The 18330-nt window shown below is 31.9% G+C and overlaps 1 protein-coding gene and 1 long non-coding RNA gene across 2 annotated transcripts; one reads left to right on the forward strand and one right to left on the reverse strand.

Moving 5' to 3' along the window:
* The first annotated feature begins 3513 nt into the window (after positions 1-3513).
* On the forward strand, positions 3514-4778 carry LOC145955726 (uncharacterized). Its single transcript, XR_014432393.1, has 3 exons — positions 3514-3641; positions 3681-3802; positions 4731-4778. It is a non-coding gene; the product is annotated as an uncharacterized LOC145955726 (long non-coding RNA).
* A 12075-nt stretch (positions 4779-16853) lies between these two features.
* On the reverse strand, positions 16854-18117 carry LOC109790541 (FCS-Like Zinc finger 3). Its single transcript, XM_020349727.3, has 2 exons — positions 17880-18117; positions 16854-17318 (listed from the first exon to the last, which is right to left on the reverse strand). The coding sequence occupies exons 1-2, from the start codon at positions 18053-18055 to the stop codon at positions 17144-17146; spliced, it is 351 nt and encodes a 116-aa protein (XP_020205316.2). The 5' UTR covers positions 18056-18117; the 3' UTR covers positions 16854-17143.
* Between the last annotated feature and the right edge of the window lie 213 nt (positions 18118-18330).

Below are 18330 nucleotides of genomic sequence, written 5' to 3' on the forward strand. Positions count from 1 at the left end.
CTTTTATTAGTGTAGAGAATGAAAAGTTGTTGAATAGTATTGATGTTGTTAGAGAATTTCCAGAGGTTTTTCCGGATGATGTTCCGGGATTACCACCAAAGCGAGAGTTAGAGTTTAGTATTGATCTTATACCAGGGGCGGGACCAGTGTCCATTTCTCCTTATAGAATGGCACCAGCGGAGTTATCTGAATTGAAGAAGCAGGTTGAAGAACTTTTGGAGAAGCAGATGATCAGACCTAGTGTATCTCCGTGGGGAGCACCAGTGTTATTGGTAAAGAAGAAGGATGGTGGTGTGAGGTTATGTGTGGATTACAGGCAGTTAAATAAATTGACAATCAAGAATAAATATCCATTGCCAAGAATAGATGATTTGATGGATCAGTTAAAGGGAGCTACTATTTTCTCCAAGATTGATTTGAGATCTGGATATCACCAAATTCGGGTAAAGGAGGAGGACATACCAAAGACTGCTTTCAGGACTCGGTATGGCCATTATGAGTATGTTGTCATGCCTTTTGGAGTGACGAATGCTCCAGCTATTTTCATGGATTATATGAATAGGATTTTCAGACCCTTTCTGGATAAGTTTGTGGTGGTGTTCATTGATGATATTCTGGTTTATTCTAAATCTATGGAAGAACATAGAGAACATCTGAGGATAGTTTTGCAGGTATTGAAGGAGAAACAGTTATTTGCAAAGTTGTCAAAATGTGAGTTTTGGTTATCTGAAGTTAAGTTCTTGGGTCATGTGATTTCTGCACAAGGAATTGCAGTTGATCCTACTAAGGTGGAAGCGATTTTGAGGTGGGAGCGTCCAAAATCAGTTACTGAAATTAGGGGTTTTGTGGGATTGGCTGGCTATTATAGAAGATTCATAGAAGGATTTTCTAAAATAGTTATGCCTTTGACACAGCTGACCAGGAAGGATCATCCTTTTATATGGACGGAGGAGTGTGAAAGGATTTTTCAAGAGTTAAAGGAAAAGTTGACTTCGTCTCCAGTGTTGATTCTGCCAGATCCTAATAAATCTTTTGAGGTTTATCGTAATGCATCTCATCAAGGTTTAGGATGTGTTCTTATGCAAGATAGACAGGTTGTGGCTTATGCATCTAGGCAGTTAAAGACTCATGAACGAAATTATCCTACGCATGATCTAGAGTTGGCTGCGGTGGTTTTTGCTTTGAAGATTTGGAGACATTATCTCTATGGAGCAAAGTTTGATGTGTTTAGTGATCATAAGAGTTTGAAATATTTGTTTGATCAGAAAGAGTTAAATATGAGGCAAAGGAGGTGGATTGAGTTTTTGAAAGATTATGACTTTCAGTTAATGTACCATTCAGGTAAAGCAAATGTGGTGGCAGATGCTTTGAGTAGAAAATCTCTTCATATGTCTTACATGATGGTTAAAGAGATGGAGTTAGTAGAGAAATTCAGGGATATGAATCTTAATGTTGTGATTGCCCCAGATTTTATTAGTTGTGGTATGACTACCATAACTAGTGATTTCTTGGAGATGGTGAAACAAAAACAAGTTCAGGATACGAGATTGAATAAGGTTAGAGAGTTGTTGGGTTCTGAGAAAGCTGAAGGATTTGAACAAGATATGGATGGAATCTTGAGGTACAAGGGTAGAATTTGTATTCCACAAGATGAGGAGTTGAAGAAGTTGATACTTGAGGAAGGTCATAAAAGTAAGTTGAGTGTACATCCGGGTATGACAAAAATGTATCAAGATTTGAAGAAAATGTTCTGGTGGAATGGTATGAAGAGGGAGATAGCTGAGTATGTTGCATCTTGCATTGTGTGTCAAAAAGCTAAAGTAGAACATCAAAAACCAGGAGGTTTGTTACAAATGATGGAAGTGCCAGAATGGAAATGGGATAGTATAACCATGGATTTTGTTGTTGGATTACCAAGATCTGCTAAGAATTGTGATTCTATTTGGGTGATCGTGGATAGATTAACTAAGTGTGCTCATTTCCTTCCAATGAATATAAAGTGGTCCTTGGAAAAGTTAACTCAATTGTATATTAAGGAGATTGTTAGATTACATGGTGTACCCTCCAGTATCATCTCTGATAGGGATCCTCGTTTTACATCCCGATTTTGGCAAAGTTTGCATCAAGCGTTAGGGACTAAGTTGAGGCTCAGTTCTGCTTATCACCCACAAACTGATGGGCAGTCTGAGAGGACTATCCAATCTTTGGAGGACTTGTTGAGAGCTTGTATTTTGGATCATCTAGGGAATTGGGAAGAGATGTTGCCTTTGGTCGAGTTCACTTATAATAACAGTTTTCATGCAAATATAGGAATGGAACCATTTGAGGCTCTGTATGGGAGGAAATGTCAAACACCTTTGTGTTGGTTTAAAGAGGGAGAATCAGTGATGGTGGGGCCAGAGATCATCTTACAGACTACTGAAAAGGTGAAACAAATTCAGGAAAGAATGAGAGCTGCTCAGAGTCGGCAAAAGTCTTATGCAGATAAGAGGAGGAAACCTTTGGAGTTTTCAGAAGGAGAACATGTGTTTTTGAAAGTAACTCCTACCACAGGTGTGGGAAGAGCTATCAAAGCTAAGAAGTTGAATCCTAAGTTTATTGGGCCGTATCAAATTCTCAAGAGGATTGGACCAGTGGCATATCAGATTGCATTACCTCCATTCCTTTCTAATCTGCATGATGTGTTCCATGTTTCACAACTAAGGAAATATATTCACGATCCAAGTCATGTATTGGAATCAGAGGCAGTACAAGTTAAGGAGAATTTAACTTTTGAGAAACAGCCAGTTTCAGTGGCAGATAAGAAAGTTAAACAGTTGCGAGGTAAATCTATCAATTTGGTGAAAGTTATTTGGGATGAGATTACTAATGAAGCTACTTGGGAGTTGGAGGAAAGGATGAAGGATCAATACCCATATCTCTTTTAGAGTAAGTGAATTTTCGAGGACGAAAATTTTTGTTGTTGGAGAGAATTGTAATACCCATTTTTTTATTATTAATTATCAATGGCATTTTTGTAAATTTTATAAAGGTATAGGGGTATTCTTGTAATTTTATTACTGATGGCATTTTCGCAATTTTAAAAAAAAATTTAAGGGGTGTTTTGGTAACTTGGAACGGGCCGTTCCAAAAGCAAAACGGGTCGTTCCAAGCTTAAAAATTATACTAAATTTTTTTAGTGAGAACGGGCCCAGAACGGGCCGTTCCAAAAGGAGAACAGGCCGTTCTGACTTTGGAACGAGCCATTCTGGAGGGAGAACGGGCCGTTCCGGAAGGAGAACGGGCCGTTCCGGAAGGAGAACGGGCCGTTCTGGATGAGTCTCGGAACGGGCCGTACTGATTTTAGAACGGGCCGTTCTGCTTTTTGGGAACGGGCCGTTCCGATTTTGGAACGGGCCGTTCCAGTTTAAAAATTTGCGTACATTTGAAAGATTCGGAACGGGCCGTTCCGAATTCAATACGGGCCGTTCCGGGTGACTCTGGTTGCCTATAAATAGGAGGCAGGGGGGTGAAAAAAAAATATAACTGGAGAGAAGAGAATTCTAGAGAGAGAAAGAGAAGAGAGAGAGAGAGAAAGAGAAGGGAGAGAGAGAGAGAAAGAAAAGAAAAGAGGAGAGAGAAAGAGGAATCCAGTAGAGGAGGTTCTGCCAGGGGAGAGAAAAGAGGAGGGAGAAGAGGAGATTCTGCCCGAGTTTCGGTCCTTGCTTAAGGAGAGAGGTGGAGGTTCTGCCCGAGTTTCGGTTCTTGTTTAAGCAAGAAAGAGGAGAAGGTTCTGCCCGAGTTTCAGTTCAGGTTTATCCAAGTAAGGGTAGTGCTTATAAAATTAATCTAGTGCGTATGAGCATGATAGGAATAGTATAATTTTAATATGCTATTTTATGTGGAGATTTTCATTTCACATAATATAATTTGGATCAATTGATGGTTGTTTTCGATATTTAATTATTTATATTATTATTATATTGACAAATTGGCATGGTTATGGTTATGTTTAATTATGGAATATGCTATGTGTATGTGGTTTGGAAAAGTAAATAGGACTTAAAGGAGTAAGGTTATGGTATGGATAGATCTCTTGGTGAGATCAGGATATAATCTTTGGAAAAATATGAAATTTGGGAATCCCATGGTGAGGATTCCAATGTGGAACTTTTCCAAAGGTTATATAATAAACCACTTCAGATGTTAGGTGGATTCTGAAGTACTCCTCTAAGTATTCTATTTGCTACCGGTATGGGTTTAGGCCGAGTCATACCGATGGATGAGGTGGCCCCACCAGAGTTACGTGACGACGTAATCCAACTGTATATTTTTCATGAGAGGTTAGGCGTGGGACATGGGTTGCTAACATGTTTCACCGTATCAACACTTGGTTTGGATGGTGTTGAGGCCAACATTTGGTTTGGATGTGTTGGTTACATCATGGATTATACAGTGGTGTGACTTTGTTTTGGATATGGAATATGTATACATATGGTATGGATTGTATACATTAGTTATGGATTATTTTATTATCATAAAATATGTATACATTGGCATGGACGTGTATACATTAGATTCTGGATTGGTTTATATTTTGCATGAAAATGACTTGTTGGTCTGGATAAATACTGTGGATAAATATTTGTTTAATGATATTTTATTATGATGTGCTATGATTAGTTTTATATGTGCTAACCCTTATATTTCCATGATGTGGACTGTGATGATCTCACTATGTGGGGGAGCAGATCAGGTATGAGGCTTTGGGATAACAAGGAGTCTTTTGGATAGCTGCTTTGAAAAGTTGCTAGGTTTAGAGCTTGACCAGCACCTAGGGTGTCTTATTTTGATGTTTTCATGACATTGTAATTATATTATCTTTTTGGATTACTGTATAACTTTACTAAGGATGATGACTCTGCTATCAAAAATTATATTATATATTTTGGAAACAATTTATATGTTATTGTATAATTACACTCTAGCGTAGCTGGCTTTTGCTCTATTTTCTTTATTTTATATTATTCTATTTTGGTTGGTTATTGATGTGACGGCCTAGGGTGGGTCGTTACAGCCAGACAGACCAAGAGTGTCCCCTAGGGGTGAAAGATCTTCTATTGGAAGGGTGTTTGCCTTGACCGAAGTCGAAGCTTCCACTTCATCTGATTTAGTGAAGGGGAAGGGTAAAGATACTGGTAAGGTTGTGATGATGTTATTTGACTCAGGGTCTCCCATTCATTTATTTTATATACATGTGTTGAAAAGTTGGGTTTTCTTGTACGTAATTTGGAGTTGAGATTGCTTGTGTCTGCGCACGCTTCTGTTTCTATTGTTGCCTCTAAGATGTGTGTTGGTTGTCCCTTGGAGATGTGTGATAGGAAGTATAAGGTGAACTTGATCTGTTTACCTTTAGTGGATATTGACATAATCTTAGGGATGGATTGGTTATCTACCAATCACATTCTTATAGACTGTGCCAATATGGAGTTGGTTTTTCCCTTAGAGGGAGGATGAATTGTTGATTTCAGCTAGCCAAGCTGAAGTGATGTTGAGAGATGGAGCAGAGTGTTGTATTCTATTTGCTGTTGTGAGTGTGGAAACTGAGAAGGTGATCAATAGGTAGGAGTTGTGAGGAAATTTTTGAAGGTGTTTTTGGATGAGGTGTTTGGGTTACCTCCTACTAGGGAGATTAAGATTAGTATTGATCTGGTCCCTGGTGTAGGACCAGTGTTGGTTGCTCCCTATAGGATGGCCCCAACAGAGTTGGTTGAATTGAAGCGTCAGGTGGAAGAGTTGAAGGGAAAGATTGACTACTTCTCCTATGTTGGTGTTGCCTAATCCTAATGAGTCATTTGAGGTGTGTTGTGATGTTTCTCACCTAGGGTTGGGGTGTGTGTTGATGTAGAATATGAGAGTAGTTGCATATGCTTTAAGGCAATTGAAGAATCATGAGAGGAATTACCCTACTCGTGACTTAGAGTTGGCAGCAATTGTTTTTCCTTAAAGGTATGGATGCACTATTTTCATAGTGCAGGATTTAACATCTTTGGTGATTACAAGAGTTGAAGTACTTGCTTGATCAAAAGGAGTTGAACTTATGAGACAGAGACAGTGGATGGAATATTTTATAAGATTATGAATTTCAGTTGATGTATCACCCTAGGAAGGCCAATGTAGTGGTAGACGCTTTGAGTAGGAAGTCCATCCACATGTCTAGTTTAGTGGTGAAGGAGTTGGAGCTGGTTGAGAAATTCAGAGATTTGAATCTGTATGTGGAGTTGGCTCAAGACCACATTAGTTGTGGCTTGATTACCATTGCTAGTGAGTTCTTGTAGCAAGTTGGTATGAAGTAGTTGTAAGATTCGAAAGTTGTGAAGGTTCTTAATTTGTTGGATACAGAGGAAGAAGTTGGCTATGAGATGGGTGAAGATGGGATTTGAGGTTTAAGGGCATGATTTGCCTACCTCAAGATTCTAAGTATAGAGAGACATTGTTGAATATATGGCGGCCTGTCTGATCTGTTAGAGGGCTAAAGATGAGCACCAGAAGTCTAGTGGTTTGTTGTTAATGATGGAGATCCGATAGTGGAAGTTGGATAGTATCACTATGGATTTCATTGATGGGTTGCCTAAGTCGACTAGGAATAGTGATGCTATTTGAGTTGTGATTGATAGATTGGCCAAGTGTGCACTTTTCTTGCTTATTAATATCAGGTGGTCCTTGTATAAGTTGACATAGTGCATGTGAAGGAAATAGTACGATTGCACGGGGTGCCTTGTATTATTTCAGATGGGATCAAATTTCCACTTCTAGAATTTTGGCGGAGTCTACACCAAGCCTTAGGCACGAGGTTGAGGTTGAGTTCTGCTTATCATCCACAAGCGGATGGTCAGTCAGAGAGGACAATTCGGTCCTTGGAGGTTTTGCTGAGAGCTTGTATGCTAGACCACTTGGAGAGTTGGGAGAAAGTCTTACTACTGGTAGAGTTCATGTATAACAATAGCTTTCATGCTAGTATCGGGATTGCATCGTTTGAAGTCCTGTATGGTAAGAGGTGTAGGACTCCTCTGTGTTGGTACCAAGATAGTGAATCAGTGGTTGTGGTGCCGGAGTTAGTCCTACAGACTACTGAGAAAGTTAAGTTGATTCAAGAGAGTATGAAGACTGCCTAGAGTAGATAGAAGTCATATGCTGATAAAAGGCGAAAGCCTTTGGAGTTTGCTGAGGGGGAACATGTGTGTCATGTTTCACAATTGAGGAACTACATCAGAGACCCGAGTCAAGTGGTAGAGATAGATGGGGTGCAAGTAGGAGAGAACTTGACCTATGAGAAGAGACCGGTAGTTGTGGTTGATCACAAGTTGAAGAAGCTTCATGGCAAGTCCATCAGCTTGGTGAAGATTCTTTGGGATGCAGCTACTGGTGAGGCTACCTGGGAGGTGGAGAGTCTGTTCAAGGAACAGTATCTATTTCTCTTTTCAGGTAAGCCTATTTTTGGGGACGAAAATTCTTATTTGTTGGGAGGTATTGTAACGTAGAAAAAAAAATGTGGCTGATTTAGTAGCCCAGAACGGGCCGTTTCCAATCTGGAACGGGTCGTTCCAAGCTATTAAATTGAACTGAAAATCGTAGTTGAGAACGAGCCGTTCTGGATGGAGAACGGGCCGTTCTGGATGAGTTCCAGAACGAGCCGTTTTGATTTCAGAACGGGCCATTTTGCATGTGGTTTTTGTACGTGTTGAGGGAGTGCAGAACGGGCCGTTCCAGTTTCGGTACAGGCCATTCTGGCCACTCCTGAATGTCTATAAATAGAGTTGAAGGGTGGAAGAGGAATGAAGGTTTTAAGAGAGAGGTTTTAGAGAGAAGGACTCTGGACAAGGAAGCTTGCTTTGGGTGGATTGAAGTTCCGGGTTGAGCTTCGAAAAAAGGAATTCCGCTTCTTGGCTATTCTGAGCCAATCTTCAGGTAAGGGAAGCTAGATTGTAAAGTTGTTGGTTGTATTTGAGTTGGGAACTCTTTTGGATACTTAGGTTGATTAGTATGAGTTGTGTTATGTGATGAAAATATTGTTGGTTGCTAATATTTGATTAAATATTTATTAATGATGTTATTGCAAAATGCATGTTGTAGTTAAGTTGTGAAGTTGTTTACAAGTTGTGTTGATTTATGATATTGTTGAAGTTGTTTAAAGTTGTTAAATTGCATTAATTTGATATTTTAATGACTATAGTTGTTTAATTAAGTTGTTTGCATGTTGTTAAAATTATTAAGGTTGTATAGTTGTATAATTACATAGAGATGCATGTTGAGTATAGAGTTGAAAGTTGCTATGTTGTTTAAAGTTGTTAAAAGTTGAGATTGATGACTATAGTTGTCTATTGCTGTAAAGTTGTTAAGTTGTCTATTGTTGTAAAGTTGTTAAGTTGCTTATTGTTGTAAAGTTGTTAAGTTGTCTATTGTTGTAAAGTTGTTAAGTTGCTTATTGTTGTAAAGTTGTTAAGTTGTTTATTGCTGTAAAGTTGTGTTGTTGAGTTGTAAGCTGATTAAGCTGTGATGATAAGTTGTTGATCACTAGGACTAGGGGAGATGTTTTCGAAGTTGCTCATCCCATTGTGTGGATTGAGATAGTTGTGGTGCTCTGAGAGCCCAATTTATTATAAAACCCTCCTTGGAAGTTGTCCCTTGGAGTGGTCGTTGTGTTGTTCTCCTCTAGGACTTAGTTGATCCCGTGTGTGGGCAAGGTCGAGGCACACGTGTATAAAGTGACCACGGTATAGGGGCAAGGTCAAGCTATACCGATTATAAAGGGACCACGGTATAGGGGCAAGGTCGAGCTATACCGATTACAAAGCGACCACGATATAGGGGTCAGGTCGACCTATATCGATTACAAGTGACCAATTTGAGTAAAGTACAAAGTCGAGAACTTAGTTCCTAACCGAGTACTATACTTCCTTGTTTAAGTGGTCAAGTCTGAGAAACCATTATTGTGTTGTGGATTGATATCCATATTTGTTGTGTTGTCAGTTTGGTAGGACCTAGCCACTTAGACTACTTATCATGTTGTAAGAGATCTCCGAGTCAAAAATGTGTGACGACGCATAAGTTGTTGATGAGTTGATTTGTTGTTGATATGAGTTGTATATTCGTTGTTGTGTTGTTAAGCTGTGATTGTGTTGTAAGTTGAAATGATGTTAAGATATATAGTATATATGTTGTTTATCTCATGTGTCGAATGCGAAGGTGATTTTATAGTTGTTATGTTGCATATTAAATTATTATGAGTTGTTTATTATCTCTAGCTTACCCTTGCATGTTTCCATGTGGTTTGGACTGCGATGATCATATGTTGTATGGGAGCAGGGCAGGGATAGACTAGAGATAGCTGCTAGAGGCCACAGGAGGTGCCTGGAGATAGATTTTTTTGTAGGCTACTTTATGGTAGCATATTTTGTTGTATATAATTGGATGTTATTGGTTGCTTGATTAGCAACTTGTGTTGTAAATATTTTATTACACTCTTTTAATATATATATTTCAGTAGTGTAAGGTTGTTCGTAGTGTGACGGTCATGGCGGGTCGTTACAGTTCTCACCTCTAGAACGGCCCGTTTTCAACTAAGAATCGTAGGCAAATTTAATGGTTTGGAACGGCCCGTTCCAGGCTACTAAACCACCTTAATTGGGCTCTAGACCCAGTGAAAATTGAGCTATTACAGAAGTCGTTATGGGCCATAGCAACTTTGAACAGTGCCTCATTCTGGTAAAAAAAAAACTGAAAAAAAAAAGAAAGAAAAATAGTAAAAGAAAAAAAAATTATATTACCTTTGATTTTATTTTTAAAAAAATTATGTTGCCTTCAATTTTTTAAGCATAAATTAATATCTTAAATATTTTAGTATGTTTACAAATTATATAAATTAAAATTTTAAAAAGAAATGAATCGGTATCCTTCATACCGATGTTACATTTTATATATTGAATTAATATTTATTTTATACTTTTATTTATTTAATAATTTTTAGATTTTTATTTAACTGATAATAAATTTTAATATATTTTTTATATTAAATAATTCAATTAAAAATTGAATTTATTTTTTTCTTTATTTTTTTAATAATTTATGTTAGTCTTAAAAAATATAAATAAATTAATTTTTTTAAAAACGTTATATGTTAAAAATTTAAATACATTAAGTTTTTTACAAAAAATAATTATGGTGTCGTCGTAAGTTGTTGTGACTTCATTTAATTAACGACATAAAAAATAAATTTATAAATTAAACTTTTTTAAAAATTTATAGATATTTAAATTCATACAAATATTTAAATTTTATTTTTTAATTTATTTTTTATTAAATTATATTATTTTAATTTTTTAATTATAAATTATTATTTTAAAATTTTTATTATGTTTATAAATTAAATTATTGCTGATAAATTAATAATTTTTTAGGTGTTATAATCTATAGCAACTTTGTAGAAAAAAAATTAAGCCATTGTGTGTCACTATAGCCAATAATAACTTTAGATGGATCGCTACAGGCTGTAGTGACTTTTATTACATGACTTTCATGACTTCTAAAAAAAAATTACACGTGATACTAGTGTCACTATGACTCTAACAACAATATAGTAAACAACCTCAAAGATATAAATAGTTTCAAAATAATCTTATTTATGTAATTAGTTTAAAAAAATATCTGTACAATGGTCAATCAACCTATGTTTGTTACTGTATTCTTGTAATTATGTTTGTTGCCGTCTTTGACAGTCTTATTAATAATAAATAAATAAATAAATAAAATTCAAATGGTGGAATGAATATTATCACATTTTATTTTTTATTTAAGATATTTATGTAATGCACTGACATTTTTTTCATTATAATCAAACAAGAGATAAGAAGGCAAGAATTAAAAAAAAAATCATTTTCTTTTATTAAATAACTTAAAAAATAGAGATGGTCTATTTCATGATATAAAAAAAACTCGATAATCCGTGAAAAACTTGGTATTATCCTCAGATTTATTAGATTACAAATAAATTTTACTTGTATGTAATATCAATATTTTTTTGTAATGAATTGGGTTATCAAATAATTATTTATAAATCAAATTATTTAGAGATAATCGAGGATTTAGACTAGTTTTTCTTTATTCTTTGTAATTTCCTGAATATAAGAAAAAATAACTTTAAAAAAATCATTTCATGTTATATTTGTCTTTGTTTATTCCTTCTTTTTCACTTTCTTACAAAAAAAAACATACACTTAAAGACAAACGTTGTGTGTTGTTCATTTGGGCGTCACCGCCAAACATAAAAACAAATTTTGCTTCTCACAAAAAGCAACTTTAGAATTTGAGTTTAATTTTGATATTCTATTAATATAACTATTTTTACAATATTAATAATTGAAATTAATTTAGGTATAATGTTTAAAATAATTATTATAAAAATTTTAAAAATAGTATACTAATTATGTAAACCTTTATGTTGTCGTCACATTTGAATTAAATTCTTAAATCAATATTTATATAAATGATATACGTTTCAATAATTACTTTTTTTTTTTTGGACACTTTTATATTTTTAAATTTTTTTGCTCTTTATAATAATAAAGCTATTCAATCACTCATTTAAATGATTATCTATTTACAAATTTTAATTTTTTTCTACAACTATAATTTCTTAAAAGTTAATATAAAAAAAATAATTATAAAAAGGTACGAATCCCTACTCTTTATATAATAAGGATTGAATATGAAATCAAACTGGCTACAATTGAATTGATTAAAAATATAAGATTTCGAGAGAGAAAATATATTATTTTTATTAATGGTCAATTTTGTGATAAATTGACTAATTTCTCCTAAAATATTATATATAGAAATGACTATATTACTTTTATAAATTATAAATTGAAATACTTCGGCTTTTAGACTTTTGAACACGCGTCACCTTTCTATCATATAACGAGAACTTTATATATATATATAGAGAGAATGATAATGACATTTTTTTTTATAATATTATATTTTTAATACTTTTTTATTAATTAAAATTATGTGGGTCATATATCATTTAATGAAACTCTTATTATTTAGTAGTAGGACCAACCAAAATGTGTAATTTCTAATCAATAGTAGGAGGTGTAAAAAAACTAACCAATAGTAGGAGAAGTGTTGACATTTGTTTGAACAAATCTTTTTAAAAACACTTATACCAAAAGAAAATATAAAGAAAAAATAAAATTATTTTGTTCATAAATTTTTGGAAAGTAAATATGAGAGAGTTTATATATATATTAGTTTATGTATAAGTTAATTTTTGTTTTTGGAGAAACTAATTTCATTTTATCTTCCTTTTTTAAAGTATTTAAAAAAATATATCTAAATAAATTTATAATAACTTTTATTTTTGTAACTATTATATAAATACAAGATATCTATCATTTAAAAATTAATTTTCCTCATAAAATCATTTAAGTGTATAATATAAATATTTTTCTCTTAACATAATTTATTATATATTTAAAAAATGAAATTTATATTTTAAACAATTTAATTAAATCATATAAGTCGTTATCATTTATGTGGTATAAACTTACACTAACATAGTATTAGAGAGAGAGAGAGAGTGATGAATAGTATTTGTTATGAAATTATTGTTCCGTAAGTTTCTATGACTTGTCATTGTTAAGTATCGGTCGCTATGGTTTGACGCTGGACCTTATAATATTTATTAGGTAAGCATATTCATCTAATATGGTTTGACGTATAAACTATAGTATTATTATATGTGAAATAAATGAGGTGTCACATTTTCTTGTTTTGTTCCCTAGTGTTTGGTAAGTAATTTACACGCATTTAAATTGGGTCAACCAATTCAACGCCTCCACTTGTCTGCTGCGTTTGGCTTTCTCCCTCCAAACGGTGACTTTGCAATCGTTGACTCCTTTTATCACCAACTTCCCCATACCCAATTTTAATGTTATCAATTATTATCACGCCCCAATCTTTTTTTCATTTCGGATCTTGTTTCTTTGATTTTGTTTTAGATGTGTTTGATAAATACATACAAAAAAAAAAATATTAGTTCAATTTTAGATTTTGTTTGTTTGATCTTGTTTTAGATGTGTTTATTAAATACATACAAAAGAATACTAGTTCTACTCTTATATATATGAAGAAATGAGTAAATACATATTTCTGTCCTAATTATAAACATGTAGATTTATTTATACATATATTAATTGTTAATTTCTTATTTTATTATGAAGCTAGTTGATAAGACATTTTCTTATTTCTCATATAAATGGAAGTATTTATTAATTCATTAATAATATGTCACGTTGAAAAAGTTATATTTTGAATATTAAAAGAAGAGTTATTAAATATAATTATGAATTAAACTGTATGATTTTACTCTGTAATAAAAAATTTAAATTTAAGTTATTATTGATTAAAATAATTAACTTTATTATTTCTAATAATGTTAGTAAATTACTATTTGTGTGTGTGTATACACTTTAATAATGTTAGTAAATTATTATTTCTAATAATGTTAGTAAATTACTATTTCGAATAATGCATTTTGTTAAATTATGAGAATATACTTTAATTAAAGTTATCTTAGTCTAAAAATAATTAATACATGAGACAATATAAATTTAGTCTTACATAAAGGAACAAACAATTATTCTAAATTGGATCTTATAAATAGAAATAGTGATAGTGATTATTTGTATTTTTTTTAATTACTTATATAAAGAATATGAGTCTTATAAATAGGATTAATGAAGATTGTGATTATTTTTATTTTTTTAATTACTATATAAAGAATAAAGGTGACATTTTATTTTATTGCAATTTTTTTGAATGATACCGTTTAATTAAGGAACAAGAGAAACAAATAACTTTAAATTTGATCTTTAGAGAAAGAGTGAAATAAAGGGTTTCACGAGAGTGTAAGACACAATATATTATAATTTTAGCAAGTTATAAAAAAATATTATAATTTCAGCAAGAAACCAATAGGATGTGTGACAGGGAAGTAAAATTAAGAGAATATGTCTTACCACATATTTTCAAGTTTAAATAATTGGACCAATGATACAAAATGGTAGAAAAATAATGAATGTCGAATATAAGTGAAAAACAAATGTTAATATACAAGACGGAGAAGTTAAATTGAGTTAAAAACCTCTAGCAAAAATCATTTTCAACCAAAATTAGTTAGTGCGTTAGCAATATAAAACGTATGATAGAGATTTTCCAAAACGCATAGGAGTAGGAAAGAGAGAAATCACAAAGAATTTTATATTGGTTCTTTGTTTAACCTTAGTTATGTCTCTTCCATTTTTTCTTTTAAAAGAAAATCACTATTCAACCATAGAGTCCAACCAAATATTTTTTAGTTATTTTACACGTTATTCACAAACACTATGTTATATTTTTTTTCTTCTAATAAATTCTTCAAACTTAACAACACAAAATTTTTAAGTTTATAAATATTTAACTTACTAGGGTGAGGATATAAAGTTAATTAGAAAATCCTTGGGATCCCCTTAACTCTTGACTAACATTAAAGTAGGGTTATAAGGATTGTCCACTCAAGAAAACTTAATATATAAGAGTATATAGGATAGTTTTTTCTTGATCTCTAGAGAATGACACTTCACGAATATGATTCTCAATACTATTGTCTACATATTCCAACTTTGAGGCCTTCTACATATAGCTTAAAGAAAAAGATACATTGGGAGCCAAGTGCAGATGGACAAAATGTTTTGTTATAAGAGTTATTTTTGTACATTATTGTAGCTAGGAAGGTACAATATGTGTTTTTTCTTTAATATCAAGTAAAATTTAAGATTATTTTTTTCAATCTCTCACCTTTTTTAATTTATTTAATTTATTTTTTTATAGATGATTTTAATAATATTTTTAAAATTAAAATTAAAATAATTAAAAAACATCTTTATATTTCAATATAAATTATTTATTATAAATTATAATTACTTTACTTGATCCTTGTTATAGGATTCAAATAAATAATTTACTAAAATTAAGAAAAAATAGTTTTATTGATTAAAATCAATAAATGTCTTAAAGTTCTTCTTCTTTCCAAAATTACCCCTAAATTAATGATATAGCTAATATATATTTTCTAAAGTTTTTGCATTCAAACAAAAATGAGACTATTTGTACTTCAATTAAATAAATGTTACTTACTTTTTTAACTCAATAAATACATTTAATAAGACTATTTTTTTGTAAAGAATAATTAATTTTTGAAATATAATAAATTGAATCCTATAAAAAAAAATATCAAACTAATTTAAAAATTTGGGTCTATAATAAAGATCAAAGGATGTGTATAAAATAAATATTCATTACACAACCTAAATTTTAAAATTGTATAAAGGAACATTTTTATTACTTGAGTTGAGCTTATTTTCATGAGACACTATTGATTCCAATAATGTCTAAATTTTGTCTTTAATTTTGTTTGATAAAATAGTAAAAAAATTTCCCACCCAGTCAGACTCCATAAAGATAAAATAATATTTTTAATTATAACTTTATCTCTAAAATAAAGATCAAACGTCACTCATCAAATAAAGAAGACGTGCCAAACCACTTAATTAGCTAACAAATTTTGGTCATGTTCTTTCTTTTTCAACAATTAAGAAACAATGTTTTACCCTTTCGTCGATCTAATTATTACCATAGGGAAAAATGATTCACCTGCAAAATAATATTTTGCAATAGAGAAGAATGTATATATGTCACAATAATTTGGCATTTTCAAAATTAAAATTTTAAATATATCTATTTTAATACTTTATTTTATGATTATTAAAATATATTTTTATATAAATTAAACTAATTTTACTAATGTTTTTATCTTATATATAAAGCTATTTTTATTGAACTAGATGATTTTTTTTTAAAACAAAATTAAAGTTTTTCAATTTTTTATTCAAAAACTTTTATCTTAAAAGATGCTTTTAAGCTACAATATATATATTTTTTTTCAAAAATGAATGAATAACTTCTACACATTTTTTTTAAGCTCTTGTCATAGACGATGATAGACTTGACCTTGTCGAATAAGACAATGGAGGTTTCTTAATGGAGGTGACCAAAAAGTGAGATGACGAAGAGAATGAAGGCTCTTTGATGAAGGTGGCTTAGTGAGGGTTGCAACACTCTTTCCAATTCTGGTTATAAGCAAGCAAAAAAAAAAAAAGACAATTCACCTAATTAATGTTTAAGAAAAATATTATGAGATTAATAAAATTTAATTTAAATAACTAATTTTTTAATATAAATATATATTTTTATAATAGAAAACAGATGTGAGTATAAGATAAGTTTAATTGTCCAACATAAAACACAAAGTAAGTGCACCCTGCCCTTAGTCTTATATTTCAACAAGGCAATTTATATCTAATCAAATCGAACCAAATTCAACTTAATTAGATTCATTTTCAACCCTAAGCCAAACATAAAATTCAATTTGTAAATATACAGCTTTAGGTGTTGATTTGAATGCAATAATTTTTCAATTGAGAGGATATACCGTGAGAGATTAAAGATGCTAGATTTGACATATATCCTATGAAGAATTCCCAGATCTAATCTAAAGTTACCAGTTTAAGGATTCAAACTCTATGTGGACAAATACTTGTCGGTTAAATTGAGATTAAGTTGCTATGAGAATTTTATTTTATTTTTAGTGACTAACGAATTTAAAGAATTTTTTTTTTCATTGCCTCGATTTTCAGGAAAATAAAACACCATCTCAATAATACCCATGAACAATGCTTTGTTATAGAACACACAAAGCAAGCAGAGAAAAAGAGTGAAAATAAAAGGGTCAAATCAATATATTACCAAAAACAGAAACAAAAAGAGCCAAAATTCTTTGTTGGGTATTTCTTTTCTCCCAATGGAAATTAAACCCCAACTTTTTTCTTTACAAAGAAGATTCATCCCGGTTTATCAGAATCTTCATGGATTATTGTTTGGCACTGAGAATTCTTCCTTTGGAATTTTCCATTCCATGCATCTTTTTCACTTCAAAAATTGGACTCTTAATTTCCTCACTCATCATCATCATCATATCATGTGATTATGATGAGTTATCTTTTGATTAGGCCACTGCAACTGTGCCTGTTCTCACTGCAGCCTTATTGGGTGTGGAATTTTGATTGCTCTCTGATTGTCTCACACCCCTTTTGGAAGAAAGCTTCCTTCTTTTCTCCTTTGCCTCATCAATCTCTATTTGCTCCTGCCTGCACTCTTTGCTACAAAATGGTGTGTTCCCTCTGCACAACAACAATTCCAAAACACTCTTCAGAAATATAAACAATTGAAACAAGTTTTCAATTCATTCACATAACTAATACTTTTGATAAAAAATTTAGAATAAAAGTTTCTCTACTTAAATTCCTTTTTTTTTTACAAATACTTCTAACTGGTATTAATTCAAACAATTTAAACATCAACAACAAAACTTTTTTCTTATTAGATCAGGTTGGTTACATAGATTAAACTAAACCAGTCACTTCAATTAAAAAGACCAAAGTTTTAGAGATATTAATCCAAATAATAAGAGAAAAAAAAAAACCAACAATTGCATGTACTTTATTCTAGATCTGAAAACCATGGTCTACAACATAGGAAAACAAAAAAAAAACACTTTTCCTTAAGCCCCAGATGGAAATTCAGTGAAAAAATATTTTTTTAAAAGAATTAAAATTGTTGATCAAATCAACAAGAATCAATCAGCATCTGGGTATCACTAGATAGCTCATAAGCTGTAAAAACTTCAGAAGATGAAAGTGGTTGAGTGACATGAATTGAATGAAATTAAATTGAGGCAATACCTATACATGAAGATGTCATGGTTTTGGCCTAGTGGTTTTCTGCAAAGGTAACAAGCTTGGAGGAAGTGAGGCTCCTCATAGTGTTCTTCACTTCCAGCATAGTAGAACATGCTGGATCTTGGAGAAGGAATTGAAGAAGGAGATGATGGAGAAGAAGGTGAGGGAAAGGTAGCCATAGATGATGAAAGAAGGAGCTAGAAAATGCAGGGAATGGAACTGAATAAAAATGGCTCTTATATAATGAGAGGTTCACATGAATTGGGTTATATAGGGTGGTGCACATTCCAGAGTATACTCATGCTCTTCACCAATCATGAGGTTTTAATATTATATTAATAATATGTTTATTTTTTTAAGCCACTTAGGCCTGTTTTGTATTTTTCTTGCCTCTACCTTTTTGAAATCACCTTTAAGTTGCCAAACTTGAAAAATTGAACTTCTAGCTACTTTA

This window comes from Cajanus cajan, chromosome 3, assembly GCF_000230855.2.
Source record: "Cajanus cajan strain Asha chromosome 3, NIPB_CcT2T_4, whole genome shotgun sequence".
NCBI lineage: Eukaryota > Viridiplantae > Streptophyta > Magnoliopsida > Fabales > Fabaceae > Cajanus > Cajanus cajan.

What these genes read in the sequence shown, in the direction of transcription:
- LOC109790541 (XM_020349727.3), bottom strand. Translation starts at nt 18,055, where the DNA reads ATGGCTACCTTTCCCTCACCTTCTTCTCCATCATCTCCTTCTTCAATT. An exon ending in CATGACATCTTCATGTATAG is followed by an intron (nt 17,319 to 17,879) that starts GTATTGCCTCAA and finishes GTTGTTGTGCAG; the next exon opens with AGGGAACACACCATTTTGTA.